A 27,301-nucleotide genomic window follows, 5' to 3' on the forward strand; every position below is an offset into this window, starting at 1 on the left:
CTTGGGACGTTCTCCTGACGTGAAAGACACTGCGTAAATATCATTTTGTTGTTGTTGCACTGGTTCGCTGAAAGAGCTCTCAATTCAGTCTCCCTCATGTATTTTTCATCTATACAAATTTATGCAATTGCCTTTTAAGAGCCATTATGAATTCTGCTTCAACCAGTGATTTTTTTTGTAGGGCATTCCATGTCACAATAACCTCTATTAAAAAAACAACAAAAAGCCTTCTTTAGTGGTTGCGTCAACCTCCACTGTTAAGAGCTTCGAGACGTGAAGGCATTATATAAATTCAAGCTGTTGTTTTATTACACACTTGTTTGTGTGGGTGCGTGCGTGCAAAGCAACAAAAAAAAACTTATGACTAGAAAGAGTTGCGGGCGCTTTTCCCTCACCAGACCCCACCCCAACACACACACAGACACACATATACACACACACACACCAAATTGGCCAGAAACAATTATACAAAGTAAATGTCAGGAAATGATTCAAAGCCTCTTATCCATCTCAGAGTGTAGGTAGTTTTCATAAATCATTGAAGTCATCTGAGCTGTGCAATTACATTACAAGTATGCTTCTCTCTCTCTCTCTCTCTCTCTCTCTCTCTCGTGCTATTCCAGAAATACTGAACTAAAGCACGTTTTTTTTTAAAATATAAAAAAATCTCTTTCATCCCTTCCTAATTGGACCCGGCTATTCTTATCCCACTTTGTACAAGAGATGAACAGCCCCTTTGCGAATGAGATGACGACAGAATGAAACTAATGCATTTTTGATGCTTTCGGCTGCAGGCAGGATAATCACAATAATAAAAATAATAAATTCTCTTGTTGAAGAGATGAAGGTTTTGGCAGCTCACTTCGAAACAACGGACTGGCAATAATCCACTCCGTCAGTCAACTTCAAACACTTAACCCCCCTCCCCCCAGAACAACGTGCCTTTGGCACTGGTCAAAGCAAACACATTGGTGTCACCTTGGCTCAGTTGCTGGCACTTGCCTTGGGTCAGAAGAGAAGGAGGAAGGAAAGGGAGTGTTATGGGCCTTTGTGCTTGTTGAGACATCTCGCAGCACTTCACAAGGCAAGCGCTACCAAGTGTAGCGACCGTATTTATAGCCAAACACGGCCGGCGATTTGCTTGCAGCAAGGACCCACAAAACAGCTGGAAGGTGAGCGGCTAGTTTATCTGTTGGCCAGTAATAAATTGGTCACTCAGTCCACGGCTGTTTGTGGGGACGCTGCTGTGCGCAATCGGCTGCCGTGTTTCGCCCACAAAATATACAGTCAATTCACTTTACAGTGTATACGCTTTGAGACCTTTCAAAGGCAGGATAAGGCGCTACATCAACTGCAAGGATTATTATTATTGTTGTTACTGTACACTGAGAGCAATGTCCTCCTGCTGAATAGGGTCACAGGGCATTTAATGTCCAAATAAAATAATTTCACGTCTCATTCGAAGGACCGCACCTTCGACAAGGCAGCGCTGCCCCAGTATTGTGGTGGAGTGACAGACCAGAGTGTTGGGCGTACAATCTCCTGACTGGCAGCTGGATACGCTGGAGTGGTACCAACTGAGCCCAGTTCGACAGCGAGAACCATCGCTTGATATTTAAAAAATAAACCAGCGAAAGAGGGAATTAAAGGACCATTATTCTGCACTGCGGAGTACAAGTAATGAATGTCATGATGTGGCTCACTTATCCGCGAAAGGCACCATTAGCCACGGAGGCAAAAAAAAAAAGGGAACCAAGATCAGGCAACGCAGAGCCTTTAGTTGTGCTCGACGGCAGCATCGAGGCTCTGCTGTCTCACTCAAACAGTTATTTACAGCTCAGCTCTCTGCACCGAGCCCCAAGAACAGGTCACGCCACTTCATGTCATCTCTGTTTCATCCATCTCCCCCCTCCCCGCTCTCTCGCCTTCCTCTCTCCCTCCCGCTCCCCGCACTCCAAACCAGCTTCCTACACTGCGACAGCCATCGCCATGACAACGGTCAGCTCACAACCTACAGTCGGTCGGTCGGTCGGGGCTGAGCGAGAGCGGGCGGTCTTCTCCTGCTGTGAACGAGCTAATCTAGTCTTTCTCCGGGAGGTGAAGCCCCTCGTCCTGCCAGCTCAACCCGTCTCCCAGTGGAAGCTCAGATCTTCCCACTGTTTGTGAGAACCACAAAAATATATATATTTTTTTTTACACACACCAGTAACCAGATTAGGGATCTCGCATATTGCCAAGAGAGAAGCTCTCATCTGTAATTTGTCACCCACTTTCTGGCTCAATACAATTCCATATATATATATAAATAATAATAATCCTTGCATTTGATATAGCGCTTTTCACGTCGGGAGGACGTCCCAAAGCGCTTCACAGAACACACTCTAAAGTGAATTGACTGTATATTTGTGGGCGAAACGCGGCAGCCAATTGCACACAGCAATGTCCCACAAACAGTCGTAGATAGAAAATGACCAATTTATTATTGTTTTTGGTTTTGGAGGGATTATTATTAGGCTCTGTGTGGAGTAAGGAAACTTGCCCAAGGTTTCGCCCTCTGCCTGGAATTGAACTCAGGTCTCTCACTTGCAAAGCGAGTGCTCTAACCACTGAGCTACAGGATATATATTATTATTATATCTACAGTATACAGCATTCTAAGAGCTGCTATAAAAACAGTAAAATAATAATAATCCTTGCATTTGAAGTAGCGCCTTATCACGTTGTTGAGACGTCTCAAAGCGCTTCACAGGATACACTGTAAAGTGGAGTGACTTGTGTGTTTTGTGGGCGAAAGGCTGCAGCCAAACATTTGACAAAAAAAAACATTTGAGCTCATTGACCCTAAAGCTTCCAGTCCATGCATAATTCTGGCCGGCAAGGACCCTGTGCCAGTTAATGAAGGAAGGCTTACGTAAACCTAAAATTTGCCAAAGGTTGTGTCCGTGTGTGTGTGAGATGTACGAGCAAAATGATTCATGTTAGGGATGACAAGGCTGCCTGTGGGTCATACTTGGGGTCAGGATCTATGGCTGAACAGATGCTGTTTCTTCTGTAATACAGTGCATTTCCCCCCCCCGGACTATTCTTAACATAAAGGGTCTCTCTCTCTTTCTCTCACACACATTGCTGTGTGCGCTTTGACAGAACAACACAGCGTCTTTACATATTCATTGCTCCGCTGTGCAAGGCGACCGTTCAAATGCTTTGTTTTGTTATGTTTCAAAATATGTTCCCAAGTATCCGAGTGGCGGCCCTGATGAATATTGATAAATTCCCGCAAGGGAAGGCACGGGAAAAGCTACCCCAGGGGAAAAGCGGTGGTTTTGGACTTGAAGCAAGTTGCAAGGCTGCAAAACATTTGACAATGATGTTTCTGCGCTGCTGCTCACAGTGTTTAGCATTGAGATAATTGCTTCAAGCTCCTGGTCGCAAATCGGCGCATGGAGGGCTGACTGTACAGAGACAGCCGTTGAGACACTTCAGCGGAGATTAAGACAAGCTGCTTGCATTAGAGAGATATCTGCTAACAACCGGCAACAGAAGGAGCTGGTGATAGCAGTGACAATGCGCACTTATATAGTGCTTATCAAATCAGGTAGACACCACAAAACACCTAAAGGGTGTGACTGGAAAAGGGCGGAGGGAGATAGATTCTGCTCAGGGGACTCTGGCCTGTCCCACGGCCCCTGTCCTGCCCTACCTTTGGAGGTCAGACCTTCGGAAGTCCACCCTACAGTCCCTCCGCCTCGCCCCCTCCCTTTCCCTCCTTCGAGGCTTGTCTCAAGACCCTCCGCTTTGACCGCAGCTTCAATCACCCCCTAACCCCACCCTTCCCGATCCTTCAGGCTGTGTTTCTTCTGGTTCGTACATGGAACACCCGCATTGTGTGTGTGTGTGTGTGTGTGTGGAGAGCACGTGCACAGCTAGAAAAACAGAGCTGCGATTTAGAACTCGCGAAGTACCACAAAAGCGCTCCCAAGGTACAGCTTACAGAGGTTTTTACGGTTGTGGATTTCGTACCGCAATGTGAACAGGGAGGAGCTAATGGCACTAGGGACTGCAAGGCTGATTCCACATGAAGCTACTTTGCGGTTTTTCTCCTCTCCTCTCCTCATCCATCCACCCCCCACCCCCACCATCGCTGGATGCGGTAGGAGAAGCTGGCTGCAGTGAGGGGCTGATGTCTTTATTACAAAGTGGATTAGCATGCAGACAGCTCGCACGGCAATCAACACTCATGCTTTACAGGGTTTTATGTTCTAATGAGTAGCTTCAGCTGTCGAAGGGATAGCGAGGAGTTACATTCAGCGATGTGCTGTGATCCATCAATCACACCGAGAGCCACACAGCTTTCTCATTAACTTATATTTCGCCAAGACGCAAGTGTAGGTGTGGAACAGAAAAGGGCAATCCCCTGAAACCCATCTAACGGACAATAACTTCTGTTCCGTCCTCCTCACTCATCTCACAATGCCACATTGTGCCTGCGGGCAGACAAGCGAAAAAACAAAAGAATCAATCATGTCTTCTGTCAGCATTCTCTTACTGGGACTGTTCCCCAATTCAGATCTGTATGGGCTGCCTGGGCTAGTGTGCCCTTTGTGTCACACTGCCTTTCTGCCTTAACGTGTGGTCTCAACTTAGAAATTCGTAATTTTAGCGATTAGCGATTGCTTAGCATTCACAAGCACACATGCGCTCGCACACACACACACACACACACTCGCATATAGCCTAAGCTTTCTTCCGCCATCTCCCCCAAACAGATACTAATAATAATAATCCTCACATCTTTCAGACGTCTCAAAGCTCTTCACAGAATATACTGTAAAGTGAATTGACAGTGTATTTTGGGGGCGAAACTCGGCAGTCAATTGCCAATTGATGAGGGTTTTGCGGAGGCGACAGAGCTTATAAATGGACAAAATGAAAAAGGAAGGCATAATGTGGAAAGATTGCGCCTTACTGCTGAATGCGATGCCAAAATGATATCAAAATACAGTGTGTAATTAGTCCCTTGAATCCATTAACACACAAACATTTCTTTTTAAAGAACTTATTAGCAGGCTGTGCAATTACAGTCTGATTGCGATACAAGAGCATGTTAATTTCATTCTTGAACAAACACATTTCGAACCGGCATTCCTTCCTGCTGGGTCTGAAACCGTACGCGAGAGAAAATAAAAATAACAGTGCTGAATTTCGGGATACTTGCAAAATATGTAAATTTGACAGTCTTGCTAATGCCCTATATTCAGTATAGAGGGAGGGTAGAGCCCAACATGTCTGCTGTTACTGCTGCTATCTTGTTTATTCGCTGTGCTTTCGCCCACAAAACACACAGTCACTGCACTTCACAGTATATCCTGTGAAACGTTTTGGGATGTCCTCCCGACGTGAAAGGTACTAAATGCAAGGGTTGTTATTATTCACCATGTATTCAATCAATTCAATTCAAACAATAATAATTTATTCACTCAATCCACGACTGTTTATGGGGACGCTGCTGTGTGCAAGTGGCTGCCGCAAAATACACAGTCAATTCACTTTACAGTATATTCTGTGAAGAGCTTTGAGACCTGATAAGGCAATAGATCAAATGCAAGGATTATTATTATTATTATTATAATCCCACTTTCTAGCTCTTTCTCTTAATATTTTTATTGCTCGGGTGCTTTTCCAGTTGCCTATTAAATATTCTATTGATCCAGCCTCGGTCGCCCACTGTGGCCACGAGCCACAAAACCCGAAAACTCGCTGAATGAAGAAATTCCTTCCAACGTTTTATCTGATCTTCCTGCTAAGAATCATTCAAAGCTCGAACAGTACAGCAGGTGCTGAGCACATCTGGTGGAAGGAAATGGCGTGCTTTCGATTAAAGATTAAATGAAGTCTCCCGTCTGAAAGGTTTGCGCATAACGTTTATCATCCATCCACGGAAGTCAAGAGTCAAACAAGATTGGCCTGCGTCAACTTTGCCACCCCTAAATTACTGTAGTGAAAGGTTAACGCCTGAGGGACTAACCTACCCAGAGGAGAATAATGGGACAGGTCGCTGGAAATCTCATGAGAACTTGATGCACTAAATTAGGCAATAAATTGGCTTTAATTTAAAAATGCTCCATCCTTCCTTCCTTTCTCTCTCTCTCTCTCCTCAAAGCCCTTCTTTGTCCAGAGGTACAGCTGCACCACAGACTCGATCATTGGCCAATTTGCACCCCGCACAATGAATCCACAGGGAAGCCTTCTCAGGTTATTTGGATACCAACCAACACCGACAGAGTCCCTTTAGGCACCTTCTCTGTGCATGTCCTCGTACCACCCTGTCCTCTAACAGAGGTTTGCTGATAGATAAAACAGAACTGCAGTCACCAAGGACTAAATGAGCCTGAGGAATGAATCGCATCCACTGCGGTGAAGACTCAAATCCATTCATTCATTCATTCACACCTACTTTGCAAAAATCTTTTGCTCGTTTTCAACAATAAGGAGGTGAAGAATGATGCTTCGCACACAGGCTCAATTATCATTATAATAATCCCACTTTCTAGCTCTTTCTCCTTAATATTTTTACTGCTCGGATGCTTTTCACATTATCACATCTGTTACGAAACGTCGCATTTTTCACCCTCCCCTTCCCCTCTCCTAAGAATTGTTGGAAGGAACGGTCAGACCTTCTTGAATTTTACTTTTGGTTCAGTATTTTATTGTCTCAAGTGTATTTACTCTTCAGATGCCGAGCGTGTTGGGAGCGCTGGGGGGAAACGAAGGGTTATGAATAAGTGATGCATTGTGGTCTTATGGCATGTCCTTCAGAACATTAACAGCAGTGTAATACACAAGACTCTCCAAATTGGGAAAAGAAGAGCTTAACTGCAGTATCCTCTGAGATAACGCTGCCACCTCCTTAAGACAATGTTTCGGGGAAGGCAACACGCTCCTCTTATCCAATCAATCAGTGCAGAGATGGTGAGAGATTACAGTTTGAATGAATCTTAGCCCCTTAAGTGAAATTTTGCCCGTCAAAGTGGAACCCCCCCCCGGCCACTTAGTTACTGCAGAATTACTGTACTGATGCACCAAGTCAATACAGGTGTAATAAAGAGGGCTGGCTACTCAGGCAGCGGCAGAAAACAAACATCTAAATAGGCAAACTTCTGCAACAAAACGCGCAATTTGTTTGATGATGCGCTGAACTTTGACAGCACCCAGTATTTGACCCTTAACCAAAAGTTGGCGTTTTAGTCTCCTCTTCAGTGAGAGAGAGAGATCTTTTCAGAGGCACATTTCCAAAGATTTTTTTTCCAGGCACCTCATTGGAAAATAAAACATAAAAGCATTTTGTAATTTCCTAAAGAACAGTAAGTTCCGAGGGGTTCAGCAGTAATGGAGCACTACAGACCTGAATGAAAACTTTCAATACATTTTTAAAAATCTCACTGTAGGGTTACCGATTCAAAGCCTTCAGGACACCAGGTATAAGTTCACTCATTATCCACAAGCAGCTATGAAACTGTAATGAACAGTGACAACATTCTCAGCCACCGTCTTGGAAATTCTCCATCCACAATCAGCCCCGCTCACAGAATTACTGCAACTCACAATTCATAAATGGGATGTGTAATTTTACCCCTTATCCGAGGTCAGATCCCAGGAAGTATTTCTTTACCCGGAGAGTAATTAATGACTGGTTATGAGTAAACACACGGGGTGGTCGAAGCCAGGATGCTGGACTGGTGTAATTAGCAGCTTGATGCTGTAAAGGGAAGATGGTAGGTTAAATAACAACATGGAGCCAACTTCACCCAAGCTTCTCTTGCAATCTAGTTGCGTTCAAAATAGCATGGAGCAAATTAGCTAACTCAAGCTCAGAAACAACAGGAGAGAATTATGAGCTCCTGTGTTGGCTCTAACCCATAAGCTTCTGACTGAGAGAACGTCATCAATTGAGGCAAATCAATCTTTTTGCTTTCACTGTGATAAAAAAAACATTGCAACGGATGCTGATTAATGTCAGGTTATTGTGCTTTTAATCTCAGGTTAATGATACCCTGCTGATTCAGGCAAGGTGTTTGTTTGTTTGTTGACTCCACTGACACACGTTTTTTTTCAGGTGTTACTCACTTACCTGCGTTTAAGTGGCAGTCCTTAATCTGAAACTGAAGCTCATTCTCATTGGGGATGTCCTTCCACGTAGCCAGGAAAACTTGTCGCTCTAGGTGAAAGATCAAAGCCACTGTTAGAAGGAGCAAGGGTTTGTTGGGATGTGACGAGGCCGATTGTTAACTATAATAATAATCCTTGCATTTGATGTAGCACCTCATCACGTCTTTGAGATGTCTCAAAGCCCTTCACAGAATATACTGTAAAGTGGATTGACTGTATATTTTGTGGGCAAAACGCAGCAGCCAATTGCGCACAGCGACGTCCCCACAAACAGTCGTGGATTGAGTGACGTTTTTATTATTTTGTTTTCTTTCAATCTGAGATTGGCGCTCTGAGACGCTACCCTGCTACGTAAATGAAAGTTATTTATGTACTCTGGATTATTATGAGAAAAGCAAAATAAAATGAAAAGGTCTCTGGATGTTCCAACTGGGCAGTAGAGAACAGGAGATGATGGGAGATGCTCAGACTGTGTCAGTTGATGAGCAGCTGGAAACATGAGGTGTTGTACAGAGAGACCAGCAGGCGCTACGACGCATGAAACCACAACCCAACACAGACACAGGTTGCTGGCTTCACACCATCTGCTTTGGAGACTTCAAACCCGACCCGGGTGGAGTGGGACGGGTGGGCTGGAGGGGTCAGTCAGTCGTCAAGAGGAAGCCAGGAGCTCCTGACTTGAAAACTGCGAGTGTTACAATTTTGTCTTTCAAAAAAACATTTAAAAAAAAGCAATAAAAAGATGCAAAAGAAAATTGAAATCTTATTTTCTCGAGCATCCGGCAAGGCTGGTACTCTTGGATTCTCTGAAATCACTGACGAATTTGCATAGGCAAAAAAGAAGCCCATTGTTTATAAAGCTGAAAACGCAGTGATTGCTATACATTTTGCTGCCGGAAACCAACAGGATCTGCATGAACATCAGCGCTCCTTGGATTTCCATTTCAAAGCCCCCAGAATTTACATAACATCAGGCAAATTAACACAGCAATGCGCCAATTAGCACATTTCACTGCAGTCATTCAGCCCCGATAGTAAGATGTAAAATCTAGACTCGATCTGCTTCCGAAAAACGGGGTAGAAAGAAAGGTCAAGGTTTTCTGAAGAGTTAAATGTTAACATGCCACTCGGGCTCTCTTTCTGGTGCCAATTTGAACGCCTGTGACTTTCAGATTTTATGTTTCAGGTCTCCGTTTCTCTTTTCGTCTCTCAGCGAGGACAGTCGCTATCTATACAAACCAAAGCTCTGCTCAATTCTCGTAGGGTTTATTACCCCCAATCCGCCAGTTGACTAACAACTGGGCTCCTACTTACAGCTGGGCAAATAGAGGCGTGTGTGTGTGTGTGTGGAGTAAGGAAACTTGCTGAAGGTTTCGCCCGGCCCGGGAATCGAACACGAGTCCACACGCTAACCACTCAAGCACTACGGGAATCCCATAATCAAGACCAGTAAATCCAGCAGTGTGTAGGAACATTGGCAAACGGTTTATAAAATAGGACCGGCTATTGGGCCAAACCCAACCAAATTGAAAAGGCCGGGGTCTCGGAATAGAGCAAGATGAGGTCAGTGGCTGCACAACTGTTGGTGGACCATTACTCACCCATTTTCCCATCCTCCACGAAGAGCACGCTGAGCGGAATCAGGCAGCTAAAGTAGAAGACATCGATGTTGTTCTTTACAGCCACCTGGAATTACACCAGAGCCAGTGTTAGCATTAGGGTGTGTGTGTGTGTGTGCGTTGTGGGGAGGGGGAGGGATTGCTGACCCCCTTCCCTTTACTGGCAGCTCAATTTCTCTTCCCTCCCCCATCCCCCAAATTAGCGGGCTGCTATTCCACTCTTCTCACCGCTCTGCTGTGGACAAAAAGCAAAGGAATGATAATACATCTCAGCTTGGTCTGCACATCCTTAGAGCAAGTATGCGTCCTGCCGAGCGAGGCAGGGTTTGGAACTGTGTCCCTTGCCAAAATGATACTGACACTCGGTATTGGGGTGTGTGAATGTGTGTGTGTTCGTGAGAGAGAGAGAGAGAGAGAGAGAGAGAGAGAGAGAATAAAAGCATTGGAGGACTATTTCCCCGTTTTTATAAAGAATGAAATATCCCACATCCAAATGTGTACAAATTCAGTCAGCTAAGTTCAGCTCAGAAGCAATGACAAAATAATAATAGCTGTCAAAAGGGAGTTAGATAGGTACTTAAAAAGGAAGAATTTGCAGGGGTAAGAGCAGGCCTCCTTCTGTCTGTAAAATTCTACGAAACAAAGACCGAGGATATAAGACAAAGAGCAGAAAGCAGATTTCCGAAGCAAAAAAAAATCAGATTCCGAAATGACTTTCATTTCTTTTTCGCTCGGTACTCAATCTGCAGTTGGTCTCGCACCACCTGGCACAATCGTGGTTTGTTAATGAAAACTGTATCCCACTCTGAATGTCAGCACTTTGTGTCCTAATAGAGACTCACCCGGTCAGACTTTCTTTTACATAGTTTCTCTGCTCCTACCTAGCCCACCTTCCACAGTCAACCATCTGTAACCAACACAAATCAATGAAGGTTTCCAGCGCCATTATATAATCTGACGTGACAAGTGACAAATCGTTTAATATGATTGCTGAGATAACTTAACTCTTTCGAGACTACAGTTTTCTTCACTGTTGTCATTCACCATTGCTCTCAGCCCTAAACGGCCATCGAGTGGACCCGAGGTTTGCCAACGTCTGACCTCTTGCCTGTTAAAGCTTGTAAATTGCACGGGTTGAGGTGGGACTGGAGTGCTCAGGGCTACTGCCCAGCCACAGCAATAACAGTGCAGTTTCAATAAATGCGTGCAGTTTCATAGCTGCGCTGCCTTCCATCTACTGCTTCCCTTCTGACCAGCAATTTTGTTCCGTCTTATTCATAGATCTAACCTAGGCAGTCAAGGGTGCACCCCCGTAGGTTAGGAACAGTTTTCACATACCAGCATCAAGTTATTTCTTAAATGATTCCAGTACCTTGGCTTCCAATACTCGTCCTGGTCCCCTGTACTAACTGTTGATTAACCTCTGTGTAAAGAAATACTTCTCAGTGTCTGACCCAAATGTGCCTTTCATCTCAGCCTTCTTGCCCTGCTGCTTTGGCGTATCCAACATATTGTTCTGGATTTCCCTTGATGTATCTCCTCTATAGTTCTAAAAGAGACACCTCTTTTGAACTTGCTGTGCCATCGCATCGACTGTCCCAAGTATTACTATTTTATGACGGCACTATTCGAAAAAGCAGGGAGTTTCTCTCTCCTGGTGTCCTGGCCAAAAATACCCCAAATAAAATTGGTTGCTCACTCCATAGCTGCTTATGGGACATTGCTGTTCACAATATTGGTTGCCGTGTTTTGCCCACAAAATACACAGTATTTACAGTATATTCTGTGAAGCGATTTGAGAAGTCTCAATGACATGATAGGGTGTTATATCAAATTCAAGGATTATTATTATTACTTCCCAATTGTGGTGATTGAAATTGGGAGAGGTTATGTGTAATATCAATGTATCTAGGTTACGTTCAACATCAACACTTCTATATTTGGACCAAACATTGCTCAGAAAAGTGAGCTATTCTAAGCTGTAACATCTTGTCCTTTCTCCTCCCCTCACCCCCCAACCCTCCCCAAAAAAGCATATTGAAAAATCTCTCATTTATAAACATCCTCTCTCTTAACTTAATCTCAAATGGCCTTCATTGAGGAAAAAGGTCATACAGCATTATTCTGAGCAGGGCAGGCTGTGAATAGCAAGCCTGCTCTTTCAGCCTCCATAAATTTTAATCTGTGAATGTAGTCAATTCCATTTACTGTGCCTGAGAAGTGAGATTTCGGTTATGTGGATAGGAACGGAAAAATATCCTAATCATCAATGTGTTTCATATCGTGCCTAGAATAATAATAATCCTCCCGTTTGATATAGCACCTGATCACGTCTTGAAGCGTCTCAGTGAAAGGACTATAGTTTGTGGGCGAATATCAAAACGTCTCAAAGCTTCACAGTGAATTGCTATCAAGTGTAGTGACTGTTAGGCAAAAGCGGCAGCCAATATGCACGCAGCGATGCCCTCACAAACAGTGGTGAAGTGAATGACCAATTTATCTGCAGGATTGTTGGCCAGAACACTGGGAGAAAATCCCTTCTCTTTTCCAATAATATCCACGGGATCTTTCAACATCCACCTGAAAAGGCAGACGGGGCCTCGGGTTAACATCTCATCCGAAGGACGGCACCAAGCAGCTTCACATTACACGAAACGTCCACACTAATAAATAGAAATGGATGGGCTGGCTGATTACAATGGCAAGGCTGTGATGAATTACTTCATTATTCAATCCCATGGAGCCGGTTACTGTATAAAAACATAATCACTGATGTGTAAACACTTGGCAGTGTCAGATCGACTCCGACATTTTGTGCATACCGCTGCTCACTGGTTGCCACTCACAGACTCCCCTGTATAACCGATGCTCATTAACACAACGCGCCTTTTAAATCCGCAACGCAACGCTTCTGGTTGCCCTGCCACTTTGGGACAGTGGAAATCATTGCATTATATCTCAATGACATCTGCAATTATCTAATAATTGTCTGCTGTAATTCAAGTCCCCACCCCCGCCCCCCACCCCATAATAAATGTTCGATGGAAGCAGAGCATTTGACGAATCAAACAGCTTTGCCCGCAGAGATCACAGAGATTTCAGATATCATTAAAGCAAATAAACCTGAATGAGAAAGACAGACCGTGTTCAGAAAAGAACGGTTTCTCACTTCGACGACTCTTTGTGGGGGTTCACAGCCAACCCGTGCTCCCCAGCAGTTACAGTGACTGCAGAAACTAATTCAATTTCCAGATTAAAAGTGAAATGTTTAGTAATAATAATAATCCTTGCATTTGATACATCTCAAAGACCAGATTTATTACTTACTGTTAGGTAAGTGCATGTAGAATGTTAAGACACACGAGAGCTGCCCCAAGTCTAACGTGGGCTGAGTTCAGATCGCAAGGCGAAAACCGAGGGGGTTATTCACTGGCTGCTGGCTGTCTCTTACCTGAAGATTGTTCAGCGGATCCATTTTCATCACTGGCCCGATGGTATTGAGTGGCAACGAGATGTCGATGCTCTGATTAGGCATCATTGGAGTGTGAATCGGGAGCGGAGTGGTGGGGATCACCCCAAAACTGCAAAAGGAAAAGCCAAGTCAAGAGCAGTGTCACTTTCCTCAATGGGTTTCCTCTCTCTTCCCTCCCACATCCATCCCCCCAACACACACACAGACACACACACACAGACGCACCCCTCTCTCAGTGCTGAGATGTCGGGGAATACAAGCACAAGCCACCGCCAACACTATGCCACTGTACAACAACAACTTGCATTTATATAGCGCCCCTCACACAGGGTCAGGTCCCAGAGCACTTACCAGACCACTACAAATCAGGATTTACCTTCAAATCCCCTCACATTCTTACCCTCCCAACCCTCTGCCGTCTCCTCCATTTTCCCTTTCTCTGTTCTATCCATTGTGCTCTAATGACTGATCGACATCGAGAACAACAAAATTACATTTGTAAAGCGCCTTTCACGTCGGAAGGACATCCCAAGATGCTAGACAGACAGAATTACGGACATCAACTGCTTGCTCCCCAGCCTCCTCCGTCCAATAATACGTGACTGAGCCTCAGTCACTATGTCCCCTTCACTCAAACTCTCTCTTTGTCCTCTCCAAAAAAAAGCAATCGTTTTGACCATGTCCAATTTTAAGGTTGCTTTTCACTCCTGACGCACGCAATGTGAAACTAGACTGAATTCAACTGATATCCCGGTCGGTGGCTAGATTTAATGTCACCCAGACAGATGCATGATTCATGTCAACGTTTCATCGCATGGCTTCAATGCATCCCAATTCCACGACCTACACAAGTGAATTCATATCCGAGTTAGACTCCGTCAGGCTGGAAGATTGACACTGATTAAGCGGATTTAAAGCGTGTGTAGATGTTGAAACGTGCTGAGCACTCTATATCCTCTACAATGCCTGAGCAAGCAGGGCAGAGCACTGAGCTTTGGGAGGGGAAAAAAAGACAGACAACTGGAGCACAAACGTGGCACATTGTATAAATTGCCTCCCTCACACCAACCCTCATTTAAAACTGTGCTTTTGACAGGCATTGCTTGGGGGCTTTCCTGTGTGCATGTTAGCTGCCGAGTTCACCTACAAAATACACACAATCACATCACTTTACGCTATATCCTGCGGAGCGCTTTGAGACGCCTCGACATCGTGATAAAGCGATATACAAAATGCAAGGGTTATTATTTTCAGGACTCAGCGACCGACTGAGCCAGCGTGTTGGGCACTACATAAATGTACTATATAAGTTGTTGTAATGCCTTTCCTATCAGGAGGACATCTCAGAGCCTTTCCACAGGATGCAATGTGCTTCGACTGTGTATTTTGCAGGTGACCTATTTCAGTTCCCGATTTTGTGAAAAACAAAATGATGTAGCTTCACAAGATTCCCTTCATTCTGCTCTGATGACAAGAAAACAGAACATCTTGAGCCTTAAAATTGCATTCGCCGTTACGGGATTACAACAGGCAGGAATGATATTGCAGTCAGGCAGGCAGTTCTCCTGTGGCAGCGGTTAACATGAATAACATGAACAGCTTTCACCACATCCCCGGCAGAAAGCAACTCCGCCAGAAAATTAAGTAGCTCAGAGGAACTCAGTCAAAAAATAAATTTTAAAAAATAATAATTTGGTCACTCAATCCACGATTGTTACAATATATCCTGTGAAGTGCTTTGAGACATCTCGAAGACGTGATAAGGCGCTATATCAAATGCAAGGATTATTATTGTTACAATTCAACAACTGGTACAAATGTAAAGCCCACTGTGTTTATTTCAGGTTTATACCTTCCCTGACATCGTCGACAGCTAATGGATTCCCTGTTAACACTCAGCTTTCATAAACTCGAAAATCCTCCACCTGAGTTTCGATTTCACTGACAAAATTGCATTTGTATTTCCCACTTCTCACAAGAGCTACTGTACTCAGCGCAAGGATCATTATATTGTGTTTTCTAATAAAAACACGAATCCAGCAGCAAGGGTGAGAGGCTGAAAACGCGGGATTGTGTGAGTGTGTGTTTGTGTGTGAACGCGATCTGCCAATCGACTAACAACCGGGTACCTACTTACTGGTAAGTAAATAGAGACATGTGGAGTAAGAAAACTTGCCTAAGGTTTTGCCTTGCCCGGGAATCAAACCCGGGTCCTCTCGCGAGCACGCTAACCGCTATGCTACGGGACTCCAGTATAACGCTGAACTAGTCCTGAACCTCTCACACCCACACCAAATATTGGAAACAATTTCCAACAGCAATTCTGTACTGAAAGAGGATCCAGGACTGAAGATACCCGACTTGGATAATGTTAATGACCGTTATTTCTGACACAGCCACTTTGCAGCCGGTTACACAACCAACGCAAGCTCAATTTAGTGATTTCAAATGTCAAGGCTTCACTGTCAACGAGAGGGGATACATTTTCTGTGTCTAATGTTTTTTCTCTCTCTTTTTTTAATATAAAACAAGCTCACATTACTGTCTCTCCTATGGAGAAAAGGACAAAATGGGAGCTGGATTGCTGCATTTGCAGACGAGACCCTGTTATTATTGTTCATCTCGGATTATATGGAGGCAGCCAGTGAGAAGCACTCAGCTTGACGTCAACAGTGGCCTCAGTCAGATAGTGGCATCAGTCACTGGTGATTGACAGCTTTTTCATTGGGATGTTGATCTGAAACTGTCATTCCTTACCCAAGCACAGCTAAGCCTGTGTGAGAAGACCATTGCTTTAATCCTCTACGAATAGAAAAGCATCAGCACCTTCGCTGCAGTCTAGCTCGTGGAACCAGCATTGGCTTATGAATCTAACAGAAGTTAATTTCCTTGAAGGCATTTTGAGGTTGACCGGGTTTGACAACCTGGAACCCACACAGTCGCTGTTGCAGGAGTACTGCAAACACAACCAAGGACAAACAAATCCCAATTGCTTTAATAGAACAGTCATCCACCAACAACAACAAATTACATTTACCCAGCGCCTTTCACGTTGGAAGGAGTTCCCAAGGCGCTGGACAGTTAAGCATTTTTGTACCCGAGCTGGTGGGTTGGAATCAAGAGGGTTGGAGGTTAGGGGAAGGGGAGTGTGGGTAGGACACTGGCCCGATGGCAAGGTCAAAGAGGAAGGTTCCACTTTCTTACCTGTTTTTGTTAAACTGAATGGCAAAGTCAATCATGTGCTGCAAGGCCTTGTTCGTGAAGGTCATATCCATGTAGATGTGACCCTGTCGTCGAGAGAAGGTGCCGGAAATCTCCAGGCCTTTGGCCTTCATGGCGGGCAACCACACCTAAAAGCCACGAGCAAAGCAGGTTTCAGCTTCTGCATCCAGGGTAACAACAACAACAACTTGCATTTATACAATGCCCCTCCACACACCACCAATCAACAAAACTAATCCATACAAGTTGGATTTGTGCATGTGTGATGAGTACTTTTCATTTTGTAAGTGTAGCGGGCTCCAGTGGTGCACAAAGGATAGAGCCCTCGTGAATTGCAGAGCAAAGCAGCGAGTGCCACCTGGTGGCTCTCTTGGTATAGATTTAAATCAACCATCACCCAACGACCCATTTAAAGCTTAAAGCGAGACGGACAGGGCTGTGCACGTCAAAACATTCAAATCAGATCTCCTGAGTGAAGGAATATCAAACCTCTGCAGCCAGGTCACTTTTGGGGAAGGAGAACTGAGAGAAATATTGACAACCCCCTTACTGATTCCCACAGTCATGAGTCGTAAAAGTTTTATGACTGTCGGGCACGTTGAAAGCCGATATCACAGAAACTGAAGTGGCTCAAAAGGGTCCATGAATCACTGAAGCAGCTAATGATCTGTCGTGACCGTGTTCTTAAGACGACCATTGTTTCTCGCTGCAACATCAGTGACTTACGGCTTTAGGTGCTACGTAACCCCCGGAAGTGATTCCCATTCCAGTGGACAGTTCGAATAGATCATTCAGGCCACTGCTGCACACGGCCGGGGTGGGCGAGGGTCCGAAGGTGGCTGGCACGGATGAAGGTATGAAGCTTTGGCCAACCTGTGGCAGAAAGAAACCCTTAGAATAAAAATGCAACAATGGAAAATGAGCAACAACAACTTACATTTATATAGCGTCCATCACACGCGTACCGGAGCGCTTGACAGTGGCGGAGTCTGACCCAGAGCCAGCGGGGGGGGGGGGGGGGGGGTGAGAACGGGGAGGTGGCCGTGAGCACGATCATCAAGGAAGGTCTTTAGGCGGAATTTGAAAGTGGGAAGGGAGGGGGGGCGAGGCAAAGGGATTTAGGGAGAGAGTTGCAGAGTTTCGGGGCGCAGTGGCTGAAGGCACAGCCACCGATGGTGGAGAACAGGCGGGGGGTGGGGGAAGACAAGGCACGAACAGGAGCCTAGAGCCAGTCGAGCAGAGGCGGGGGGGATAAGCAAGATAAGATAAGTAAGCCTTCCATGATAAACAACTTCCCCTTGCTTGCTGAATGCTGGCATCCCACCAGATCAATGAGACTGTGCTAAAGCGGAGAGACTGGACAAGTGGATGTTTGATGACTACATTTATTGATCCCTGGGGTTTGAAGGTTGAGTTATGAGGAAGACGAGATAGCTCGGGCTATTCAGCTTTGCAAAGAAACGTCTCCAAGGACACAGTAGAAAGAGGTTCAGCAGATGCTTGATGATATAAGGAAAGAAACTCGGAACAATGCTCTCACATACACCGAGGCTAGCAGGACAAGAGGGCACAGAGGTTTGGAATGACATCAAAATGGGCAAAAGGGTCTTTGTCCCAATCTGTTGTGATCTGCACTACATCGTCAACAATTATTGATATCAACTACTGCAGGGTTCAGTTCAGGACAAAGCTGGTAGCAGTATAAATAGCTGCTGAAAACCATGATCTGAAATTCTAACACCATGGATGTCAACATGGTGATTCAGGGGAGGAGAGTCAGCTTCTGACACAGCTAACGCTTTCACGTGATAACTATCAAACCTCTAAAAAGTTTATAATCCACAACTGTTTGTGGGACATTGATGTGCGCAATTGGCTGCCACGTTTCGCCCACAAAATATACAGTCCATTCATTTTACGGTATATCCTGTGAAGCGCTTTGAGACGTCTCGAGGATTATTATATTATATCTTATTACTTTTGTAATAACTCCATCAGCTGGAAAGTGTTTGAGCAGTGAATCTGGAGTCAAGTCTTGGAGATGAAGAATCCTGTGGCCTGAGCTCTGAGCAGAGGGAAAGTTTAACTCAAAGACATCAGACTGTGAGAACCCCAAGGTTACTTACCGCTGGACTCCCACCTGTGGGCCCTGCAAGATCACCGCCCAGCTGTAAGATACAGAAGGTAACGAATTAGTGCCAACAGAAGCCGACTGTGCAGATTACCCTCGGCGTCTGCGCCAGACTTCATAACCAACACCTCGGTCAGTTATGAAAGGCTGATAAAATTACCCTGTGCAGTTCTTAGGTCGTTCTACACTGATGCCCATCTGTGTATAGACATCATTTATCTAATGCATCAACAGCTGGTACTCCAGACTCAATTTTAGTATTGATTTTGCTGGGATTATGTCAGTCTGGCATGGTTAAACTTTAGGGTTCTGCAGGCTATCTTCTCTATTGATTTTCTTCCACAGCTCATCTATCTATTAGACAAGCTTCAAAGTGCGGTTTAGTTGCCAGCAAAGCACAGGAGAGATTGAAGCCAGTCAGTTAACTCCGTTCAGGCCAATTCTTTTATGGTGAGGGGGGTGGGGGTGTCCTCAGCTGGGAGGGGAAGAATGGTTGTGGGCAGAACACTGGGACTCATTTAAGGAACAGCTCGATGAGTCGGTATATTGAAGGACTCAAAATAATACAAGTTTACATTTGTATAGTTCCTTTCACGTCGGGAGGACGTCCTAAGACGCTGCACAGTTAGGGAGTTGGACCCAAGCCTGGGTGGGATGGGGGGGCATTGGGCAGAGGATGGCCGAAAGCATGGTCAAGTAATAGGCCCCTTCTTCAGCACCTGAACCTCTCCTGAATTCTGTCTTCACAAATTGAAGTGCCCCTACCCCACCCCAAACCTCCTCCCCCACATCCCCCAAATGTGCCTCTCGAACGTATAAAATGTTATCTTCCTGTTTTCAAAGACACCGTCATAGGGACAACTATTTTGACCAGAGGTTTTAAAGAGGAAACTTTACCAGACTGTCCAATCCACCTCCCAGGAGGTCAACGGCCCCCATCTGCATCGAGGACATCTGTGGCACATTGACAGGGGGACCCAGGTCAAGGTTGAGGAGATCACCCAGCAGGTCACCCTGGGACGGGATAACTTGTGGCTGCTGCTCCAAGGTGAGAGTTGCTGTGGTGGGTGGGCCGACTGGACTATCGGGCTCAGCGCTGAAGGGGAGGATATTAAACATGGGTTAGAACCTGGTGCATTCAAAGGCCTGCAAAATACAGTCAATAATAATAATAATCCTTGCATTTGATATAGCTCTTTATCACGTCTTCGAGAGTCTCAATGCACTTCACAGAATGTACTGTAAAGTGAATTGACTGTATATTTTGTGGTTGAAACTAATTGTGCTTCGACGCCCTCATCACACGCTGCCTCTCAAGTCTTGGATATTTATGGAGTTGAAAATCATAACGTAGTCAGGGATCATGTCTCTGGACTGTAGTCCAAACAAGCTTTGTTCCCCTGGGTTTGCCATCAGTCACAGAGTCGGATGTAAACCAGGGGCTGAAGATTGTCGGGTGGCAACATTTAGCCATGTTCCTGGTGCTGTAAAACTGGAAATAAAAAATAAAGTCTTGAAGTCGTAGAATTTCAAGCTTATTTCAGTACGTGAAACAAATAGAGGAAGGGGGTTTGGTGGACAGCCTAACCGCAGCTGTAACACAAATGCTTGTTTTATTGGGAGAAGAATGCACAACGATGTCAGTTTCCTTTCCAATGTAAATCACTGTATTGTCAATGTGCACTTAACCTTGCTTTGTCCTCCAGTGCAGAACGGGCAGCGAAACAATAAAGAAGGAGACTGGTGAGGAGGACAAACATGGCAGACACTTATGGCTCAGAAACCACGAGCCAAACCCCAATCTCACTGATCAGTGGTCCAGTACCACATTGTACGTTGGGACGCCGCTCAGAATTGGGCCTCGGTGGTGAAGCAGCTACCCATCCAGCGAGAGACTTTTCAAGAAGAAATATCCACGAGATAGACAGTAAACGTGTACTGAGCGGAACCACTGAAGAGGTGGTGTAGCGCCACCCTCCAGGACGCTACTCTGCTTGAAGGGCGCTATACCAATGCAAGTTGTTGCCGATCGAACATGCTGCCAACACAGATCAGGTACCAAATCACCCAAGAAGATGCTGAAGGTTAGCTGAAGGGATATTAGCCTCTGAGATATTTGAGAAGGAAAGGCACATTTACCCATCGAAAATCAATCCTTCTCTTCCCCATCCCCCCACCCACCCTCTTTCAGGGCGACGTTGAAATTATTTGCTTCTCAATCTTGCCCTACTCCACCACCAAAGCTCTGTCACACTTCCTCTCGTCCTCTCAGCTTCAATCCTGCCCTCGCTAGTCAGTGTTTAGCTACTCTACCGATGGGCAGTTAGCGATTTCTAAAGAGAACCTGGGCCCACACGGGGAAGCGTGCCACCTCAAGGAAGCCAGCAGATTAGCAGGAGTGGGAGGTTGGACGGGTCGAGAGATTTAATATCATTTGATCATGAAACGTTTCCCCTGTGAGTATTCACCTCCCTCGGCAAATTGAATGGTTGGAGATGAGCCAGAGCAGCTGCCTACGATGTGCTATAACAAAATGAGGCCGACTGCTCAAACAATCCTTTTCCCGTTTTATACTTCACGCTCCGAGTTTTTATCCATCAAGCTCCAGTCTGTTCTGTGTACCCTGCGCCCTATGTGTGGAGCTACTCGCAGGTCTGGATAAATCACAATGTGATGGTGTAAGACAGAAGGATTAAAAAACACAAATCACCGTTTGTCTTCAGTTATTCAGTCAAGTGCACCAGACCAACCTACCCCGATCTAAAGCAAACCAATGTGTGACCACATTGTTTTCACGGCTATTGTGTCCCACCGATCGGGGAGTGACTGACTTCATTTCAACGGCTGCCAGACCCCTAGGACTGTAGACTTTTTCTACAGGAACAGGAGGAGGTCATTTAGCCTGTCAAGCCAATTCCACCTTTTGCATTCGATCGCGGCAGATCTTTTAACCATTTCCAAGCTTTTTTTTTTACACAACACCCTCACTTCCTAAGCGTGCCTCCCTCTTAAACGATTGTGCACATTGTTTCCTCCTGGGACACTGCATTGCATCTTCTCTTAAATAAAACTCTGCGATTTTGCTTGTAATTTAAATATATCATCCCCTTGCTTTGGCTCTCTCCGCCACACAGACAAGTTGTCCTCTATTAACTCGTCATCTAATGTAGCTCATCAATTTGAAAGGCTTCAATCAATTCATTCTTTAATGTCCACTCGAGGGAATGCAGCCCAAGGTTACCCAGTGCTTCCATCACAGCCAAAATCCCTTCATTCCAGTATGAACCTGGTGAATCATCGCTGGACTCCCTCTAAGGTCAGGACTGAGACCTTTTGAGACATTTCAGCCACGTGATAAGTTGCTCTATCAAATGCAAGGATTATTATTATTACTGTATATCATTCCTAAGGTTCGGCGGTACCGCACAGCACTCTCTATTGTTTTTAAGAAAAAACTGAGCTCCAAGTGTGACTGAGCAAACTACAACATCAACAACTTGCATTTATATAGCGCCCCTCATGCAAGGTAGCGTCCCAGAGCACTTGACAGTGGCGGAGCATGACCAGTAACAGGCATGCGCACACTCCTCTTCTGTTTATTGCCGAGTAGAAACAACACCTTCACAAAACCTCCCAATTAAAAAAAAGTCTCCTGTTGTGGCTTTCATCATTTCTGATGTATATCAGCTGGAAGCGACCAGCTCATATCCTGGCATCAAGCTGTCTCTAGAGCGATTACCTGTTACCAAGCACTGGGGACACATCCTGCTCAAAGCAGGTCTTAAAGAGTAGATAAAATGATAGGATCGTTAGCACGGGGAGCTTGATATTGGAGGACCTTTAAAGTGAATACTATGGCAACCAGAGCTCTTGATCAGCTCGATTACCAGAAAGAGTTAGGAGATTTTCCCTCACCCAGGCGACGCACTCGCATGAAGGACTCTAACCCCAAATGTTGATTGCAATCAGTAATTAGCTTTGAAATAAAAAGGGAATTAGATTAACCTGAGGAAGAAAGGCATAACAGGGTTGTGGGTTAAAGGTAGGGCAGTGGGACTAAATGCTGGCAAGTGGTTCGCAGATTTACTGTAAAGTGTAGTGACTGGCTGTTTGTAGGCAACACTCACCCTCCGAGCTGTATTGGCAAGTGCTTGCGGTGGATCCCGTGACTCCCCTCCACAAAGGCATTCGGGGGCTTGTGGTAAACCGAGGCCAACGAACCGATGTGACAGATGAGCTCGTCCAGCAGCGTGGGCTCAATCAGGTCCGTTTCCTCGGAGATGAGGGGCTTCTCGGACAGGACTACTTCCTTCGCGGCCACCGGGTCGGTGGACAGCAGGCGCCAGTAAATGTAGCCGCGGTCACGGAGATCGGGGTTATCGGAATCCTACAACCACAACAGTAGATTTCAGTAAATCTGCACTCTGCCCGTAACCCTGTTGTCATTATTCAGCAGCATCTCCCTGTACAGAGTCTGCGCTCATTGCTGCCCATCCCGGGTTGCATTTTATACGCGGTCTATCCTCTGGTGAAGAAAAAACAAAATCACTTTAAACTGGTTAATTTCTGCCTCTGACGCGGTGCTTTGTCTGATCTGTACAGTACAGGGCAGCTAAACATTGCTGGAAACTGTTAAATGTTAGAAGAGTAAAAACCTATATACAGCACTGGAATGAATGTCCTGTTAATGCTATAGACTGCAGTGGGCTCTCCTACCTGTGTAGCCAGACTGAGGACCTGCTGCACCAGCTCCTGGGTGTCTGTTGGCTTCTTCAGGAACAACTTCACAATGGCGGTGAGTAGAGTCAGCTGTACCTGGAATCCAGACACACATTTCCATGTCACTGCACATAGCCTCCTTATGCACTGTCCTGCCACAATCCTGCGCTTGATACTGTGCCCTATTATAACAAAGCATCTTAAAGAAAGACTGATTTTATCTGGGGGGATTGTGCACCTTAGGATCTTTCCCAATACAGAGCTGTCATGAGCTTTAGATCTTCATTCTCCAAATCATCGCGCAGGTGCCTATTAAACACTGTAACTTTTGTCCGTTCTTCAGATTACACCTGAAGTCCTTCCTCTTGTCGGGATGCCTTACCTGGGTGCTCTCATCATGGAAGCCGTCCAGGAAGCTCTCCAACAGTTCATCAGCGTTGTCGATTCTCTCCGCGTATTCGCCCACAATCCAGATCATGGCTGCTCGGGCGTCCGGCTCGTCGAGAGAGTCCAGGTTCTCGCATAAGGTGGCTATGATACTCTCATACCTAACGGATCAAAGTGAGAAACCATCTCAATCAGGACAAAGTTACTTCCCCATTTCCATTCTACTGCAAAATAACGATTGATGAGCACATCACACCAGGTCATGTCATCACAACCACTTCTAAAGACCAGACAGGGTGGACTAGGAGTGAAACCCAGCGAGTGGCTGAGCCGTACCAGATCAGGACGATCACTGGTCTAAGATTAGTTAACTGATCTGCTCCGTAGGTGTCAGCAAGGGCGTACAATTGCTCTCAGTACCTTGGGCTAAAGAGGGGAAATCTACTGTCAAATCTACCGTCTGCTGATGAAGGTGCGAGCAATGACGTCAGGGTTGGGCTCGGTTGCGATATACTAAATGATCCAGTAGTTTTCACACTTGCTAATAATGGTCCCTTGGCTGAGGTGCTCAAGAGCAGGAATGGAAGGATGCTCTAGATCAGACGGTTACTTCACCAGATCAAGATACAGTCAGTCAGTAATTCTCTCTTCCGCCCAGTTTCTCTCCTCCTTCCTGAGGAACGGAAGGCCCCACTTACTTGTTGGGATACTTGCGGAAGATGTCCCTGATCACCACGATAGCTTCCTGGACCACATAGTTCACTTTAGTCTGGATGAGATCGAGCAGGGTGCTGACACAGCGCTCAGCAGATTGCTAAGGACCACAACAAGACTCGATTAGCACAAGGTTGATTCACGTTCTTCTATTAAATCAGACTTGCAATTAGTCAGTTGTGAGCCAAAGCAAAGGGTGGAGGGGACAGGAGCAAATAAGGACACGCTTTTTTTGTCCCTTCATTATCCTCCATTAGGTCGTCAAGCACGGAAAGCTCTTCTCAAAGAGAAGCATTTGGCAGCCTGTTGGAATGCTCCAAGCACCAAATGAACCCAAACAGTTTACATTTTTGCTGCTAGCTCTCATCTGTTTCCTACAGCAGTAATAAGTGTGGCATTTACCCAGCTAGGGACTGTTTTAAGGCTTTCTAAATCTAGTCAGGCTGACTAATCGACCATTAGCAATCCCTTGGATTACAAACCACCTGTTTGGTTTGGTGGGTATGTTTTTCCTTTGACTGTTCTACTCCTACCAACCCTCTCCCCCCAAGGATTTTTTNAATATTAGCTTGACACTCAGAGGGAGTGGACGCAGAACCTTTAAGTCCTGCACTCACCCAACTCAGCCCCATGAGAAATTACTGTAATTCTAAGCACCAAATTGCCAGTTCAGAGCTATTATCCTCCGCATTCAACCGGATCAAACGTGCCCAATTGTTCCATCAGTGGACCTCACGCAGTGCCAAGGCTCAACAGCTCCACCTCTCCTGTAACTGGTTATCGTATGCCTTAGTTTTCAGGTTAAGAGGACAGTCTATTTTCAGAAACACACACCCACAATTATCAGGAGAAACAGAGGCCACTGACCTCAACTTTGATGGCACATCGGCCGATGGCACGCACGGCTTTCCTCACAAAATCGACGTCAACCTCGGTGGCGTACTCCTTCAGCTCGGCCAGGACCTGAGGGGAAACGAGACACGTTGTGTAACCGAGACTTGGATCTACATCCCCAACAAAGCCAGCATCAGCCAAATGACCAGAGATCTCACGTGAAAACCCAAAGTGATGGAGCAGATTTACAACCAACTTTCTGGAGATAACGATGGTCAACTGGCACTAAATCATGACACACAATATCTTTCTGTTCCTTTTCAAATTCTTCAGTCAGAATCGAAGCTGAGCAGCTCCATAACTTGCTGACTGGTTGTTTCCTCTCATAGCCACACCAAATCATATGCTGTGGAGGACAGGGTAGGACAGGAGCAGTGTAACATGAGGAGGCCATTAAGCCTTCATGCCATCTGTAGACCCTGGCAAAACCCAGTCTTTCTCCCTCATTTCCTCCCTTCCTTCCTTCCCCAAATTGCACATGTAGTGATTCTGCGGTCACCGGTCCCACACGCATGGCTGACGTGCTCTGAAACATGCACCGCATGGTACACTGGGAAAACAAGGGCTAATAATAATGCCTTTCATTTAAAAAAAGCATAACTTAAATTGCGAGGAAGTTTCACCCACAAAATGTACGGTCAATTCACTTTACAGTATATTCTGTGAAGCTCTTCAAGACGTCTTGAAGACGTGATAAGGCACTATATCAAATGCAAGGATTATAATTATTATTATTAAGTGAATGCTGTTCGACAGCTGATCTTTAGCACACTCATCTTTTCACATCCGAGCCATAAGCCTGTATTGCACAAATCTCGGTTGCTAGGCTGCAAGCTGCAAAAACATCAAACACCTGAAAGGCTAAACTAATATTTATTCTGTATTTTCAATAAAGGGCTAATTTCTCCAGAAGGACACATGCTGGAATCCTATCAATCCTCTCGACTTTAATTGTCTCTTTGACTAGTGCCTTTTGGAAACTGACGAGATTAGTAGCGAACTGGAATGCCTGGGGGCATGCAATTGGCACATCCAACAAGTCCAGGCTTGGTGGATCTTTCTCCACAAACAGTTTGCACGTCAGACAACTCAAAAGCCTCCGACATTGTTGGAACATTCCAGAACAAGCCTTGCATCAACAGTCAATCTCTCTCTCCCCACACACACATACGCACGCACGCGGACAGTCTAGAAGATAGTGAGCCGCTCTGAATCAAAACAGAGGTGAGATAAGGGAGCCACGAGTAATGGAGCTATCAGGTCAGCACATTAGTAACTGCTAACACATTAATAGCCGTGTTTGCTCTGTTGCTCTATTTACAGGATGTTCTTGCACAGGGAGGGAGAACGACAACAAAAGATATCAAAATCCCACACCCCAAATTGTCTCGATTCATATTTAAATCCATAAGATCATGACTTTACACAAGACCAGGGCTCAGCCCTAGACACTGTTAACGTGCCCCAGTTTATCCAGTCTGCGATGAATCAATGTGACAGGCGACTGAGAGGTGCAATACAATACAATATTACATTTGTATAACGCCTTTCACATCGGGAGGGTGTCCCGAGGCACTGGGCAGTCAGGGATTGGGACCCAAACTGGGGTCTGGATCGGGGAGGGTGGAGGGGTCACTGGTGCCTCATATTCTCGCTGGCTGACCTGAGCAATGTTGGCCTGAGAGGCCAAGCGGATCATGATGTCCAGCTTTTCCAGTTTCACGTAGATCGGGTCGTTGTACTTGACAAAGAACACCTTGATCTCCTGTTTCAGGATTTCAGGCCTACGGGAAAAAAAAGAGAAATCTCAGAACTCTGCATGTGAACTTGCGAAGGACCAGCCTGGGAGTCCATTACAGCATCTGAATTAACCAAGCTTCACTCAATACTTTCCAATGGGGATTATCATAGCGGGGAGGGGAAAGCTGAGAGTTGGCAGAGAGACATAATGTCTCAGAGCTAACAGTTCCCTACTGT

General features: G+C 45.5%; 1 protein-coding gene across 1 annotated transcript in view; it reads right to left on the bottom strand.

The window, feature by feature from the left end:
• Positions 1-27,301, bottom strand: part of LOC103180611 (adaptor related protein complex 2 subunit beta 1) — a 41,338-nt gene that overhangs the window by 5,099 nt on the left and 8,938 nt on the right. Inside the window, 13 exon segments of the mRNA XM_042338452.1 lie at positions 8,129-8,215; positions 9,768-9,852; positions 13,237-13,366; positions 16,462-16,607; positions 17,206-17,352; positions 18,606-18,647; positions 19,508-19,706; positions 22,738-22,997; positions 23,327-23,425; positions 23,712-23,877; positions 24,415-24,530; positions 25,298-25,393; positions 26,988-27,108. Coding sequence (XP_042194386.1) covers positions 8,129-8,215; positions 9,768-9,852; positions 13,237-13,366; positions 16,462-16,607; positions 17,206-17,352; positions 18,606-18,647; positions 19,508-19,706; positions 22,738-22,997; positions 23,327-23,425; positions 23,712-23,877; positions 24,415-24,530; positions 25,298-25,393; positions 26,988-27,108 — 1,694 coding nt within the window.

Source organism: Callorhinchus milii, unplaced genomic scaffold (assembly GCF_018977255.1).
Source record: "Callorhinchus milii isolate IMCB2004 unplaced genomic scaffold, IMCB_Cmil_1.0 Scaffold10, whole genome shotgun sequence".
Taxonomy (NCBI): Eukaryota; Metazoa; Chordata; class Chondrichthyes; order Chimaeriformes; family Callorhinchidae; genus Callorhinchus; species Callorhinchus milii.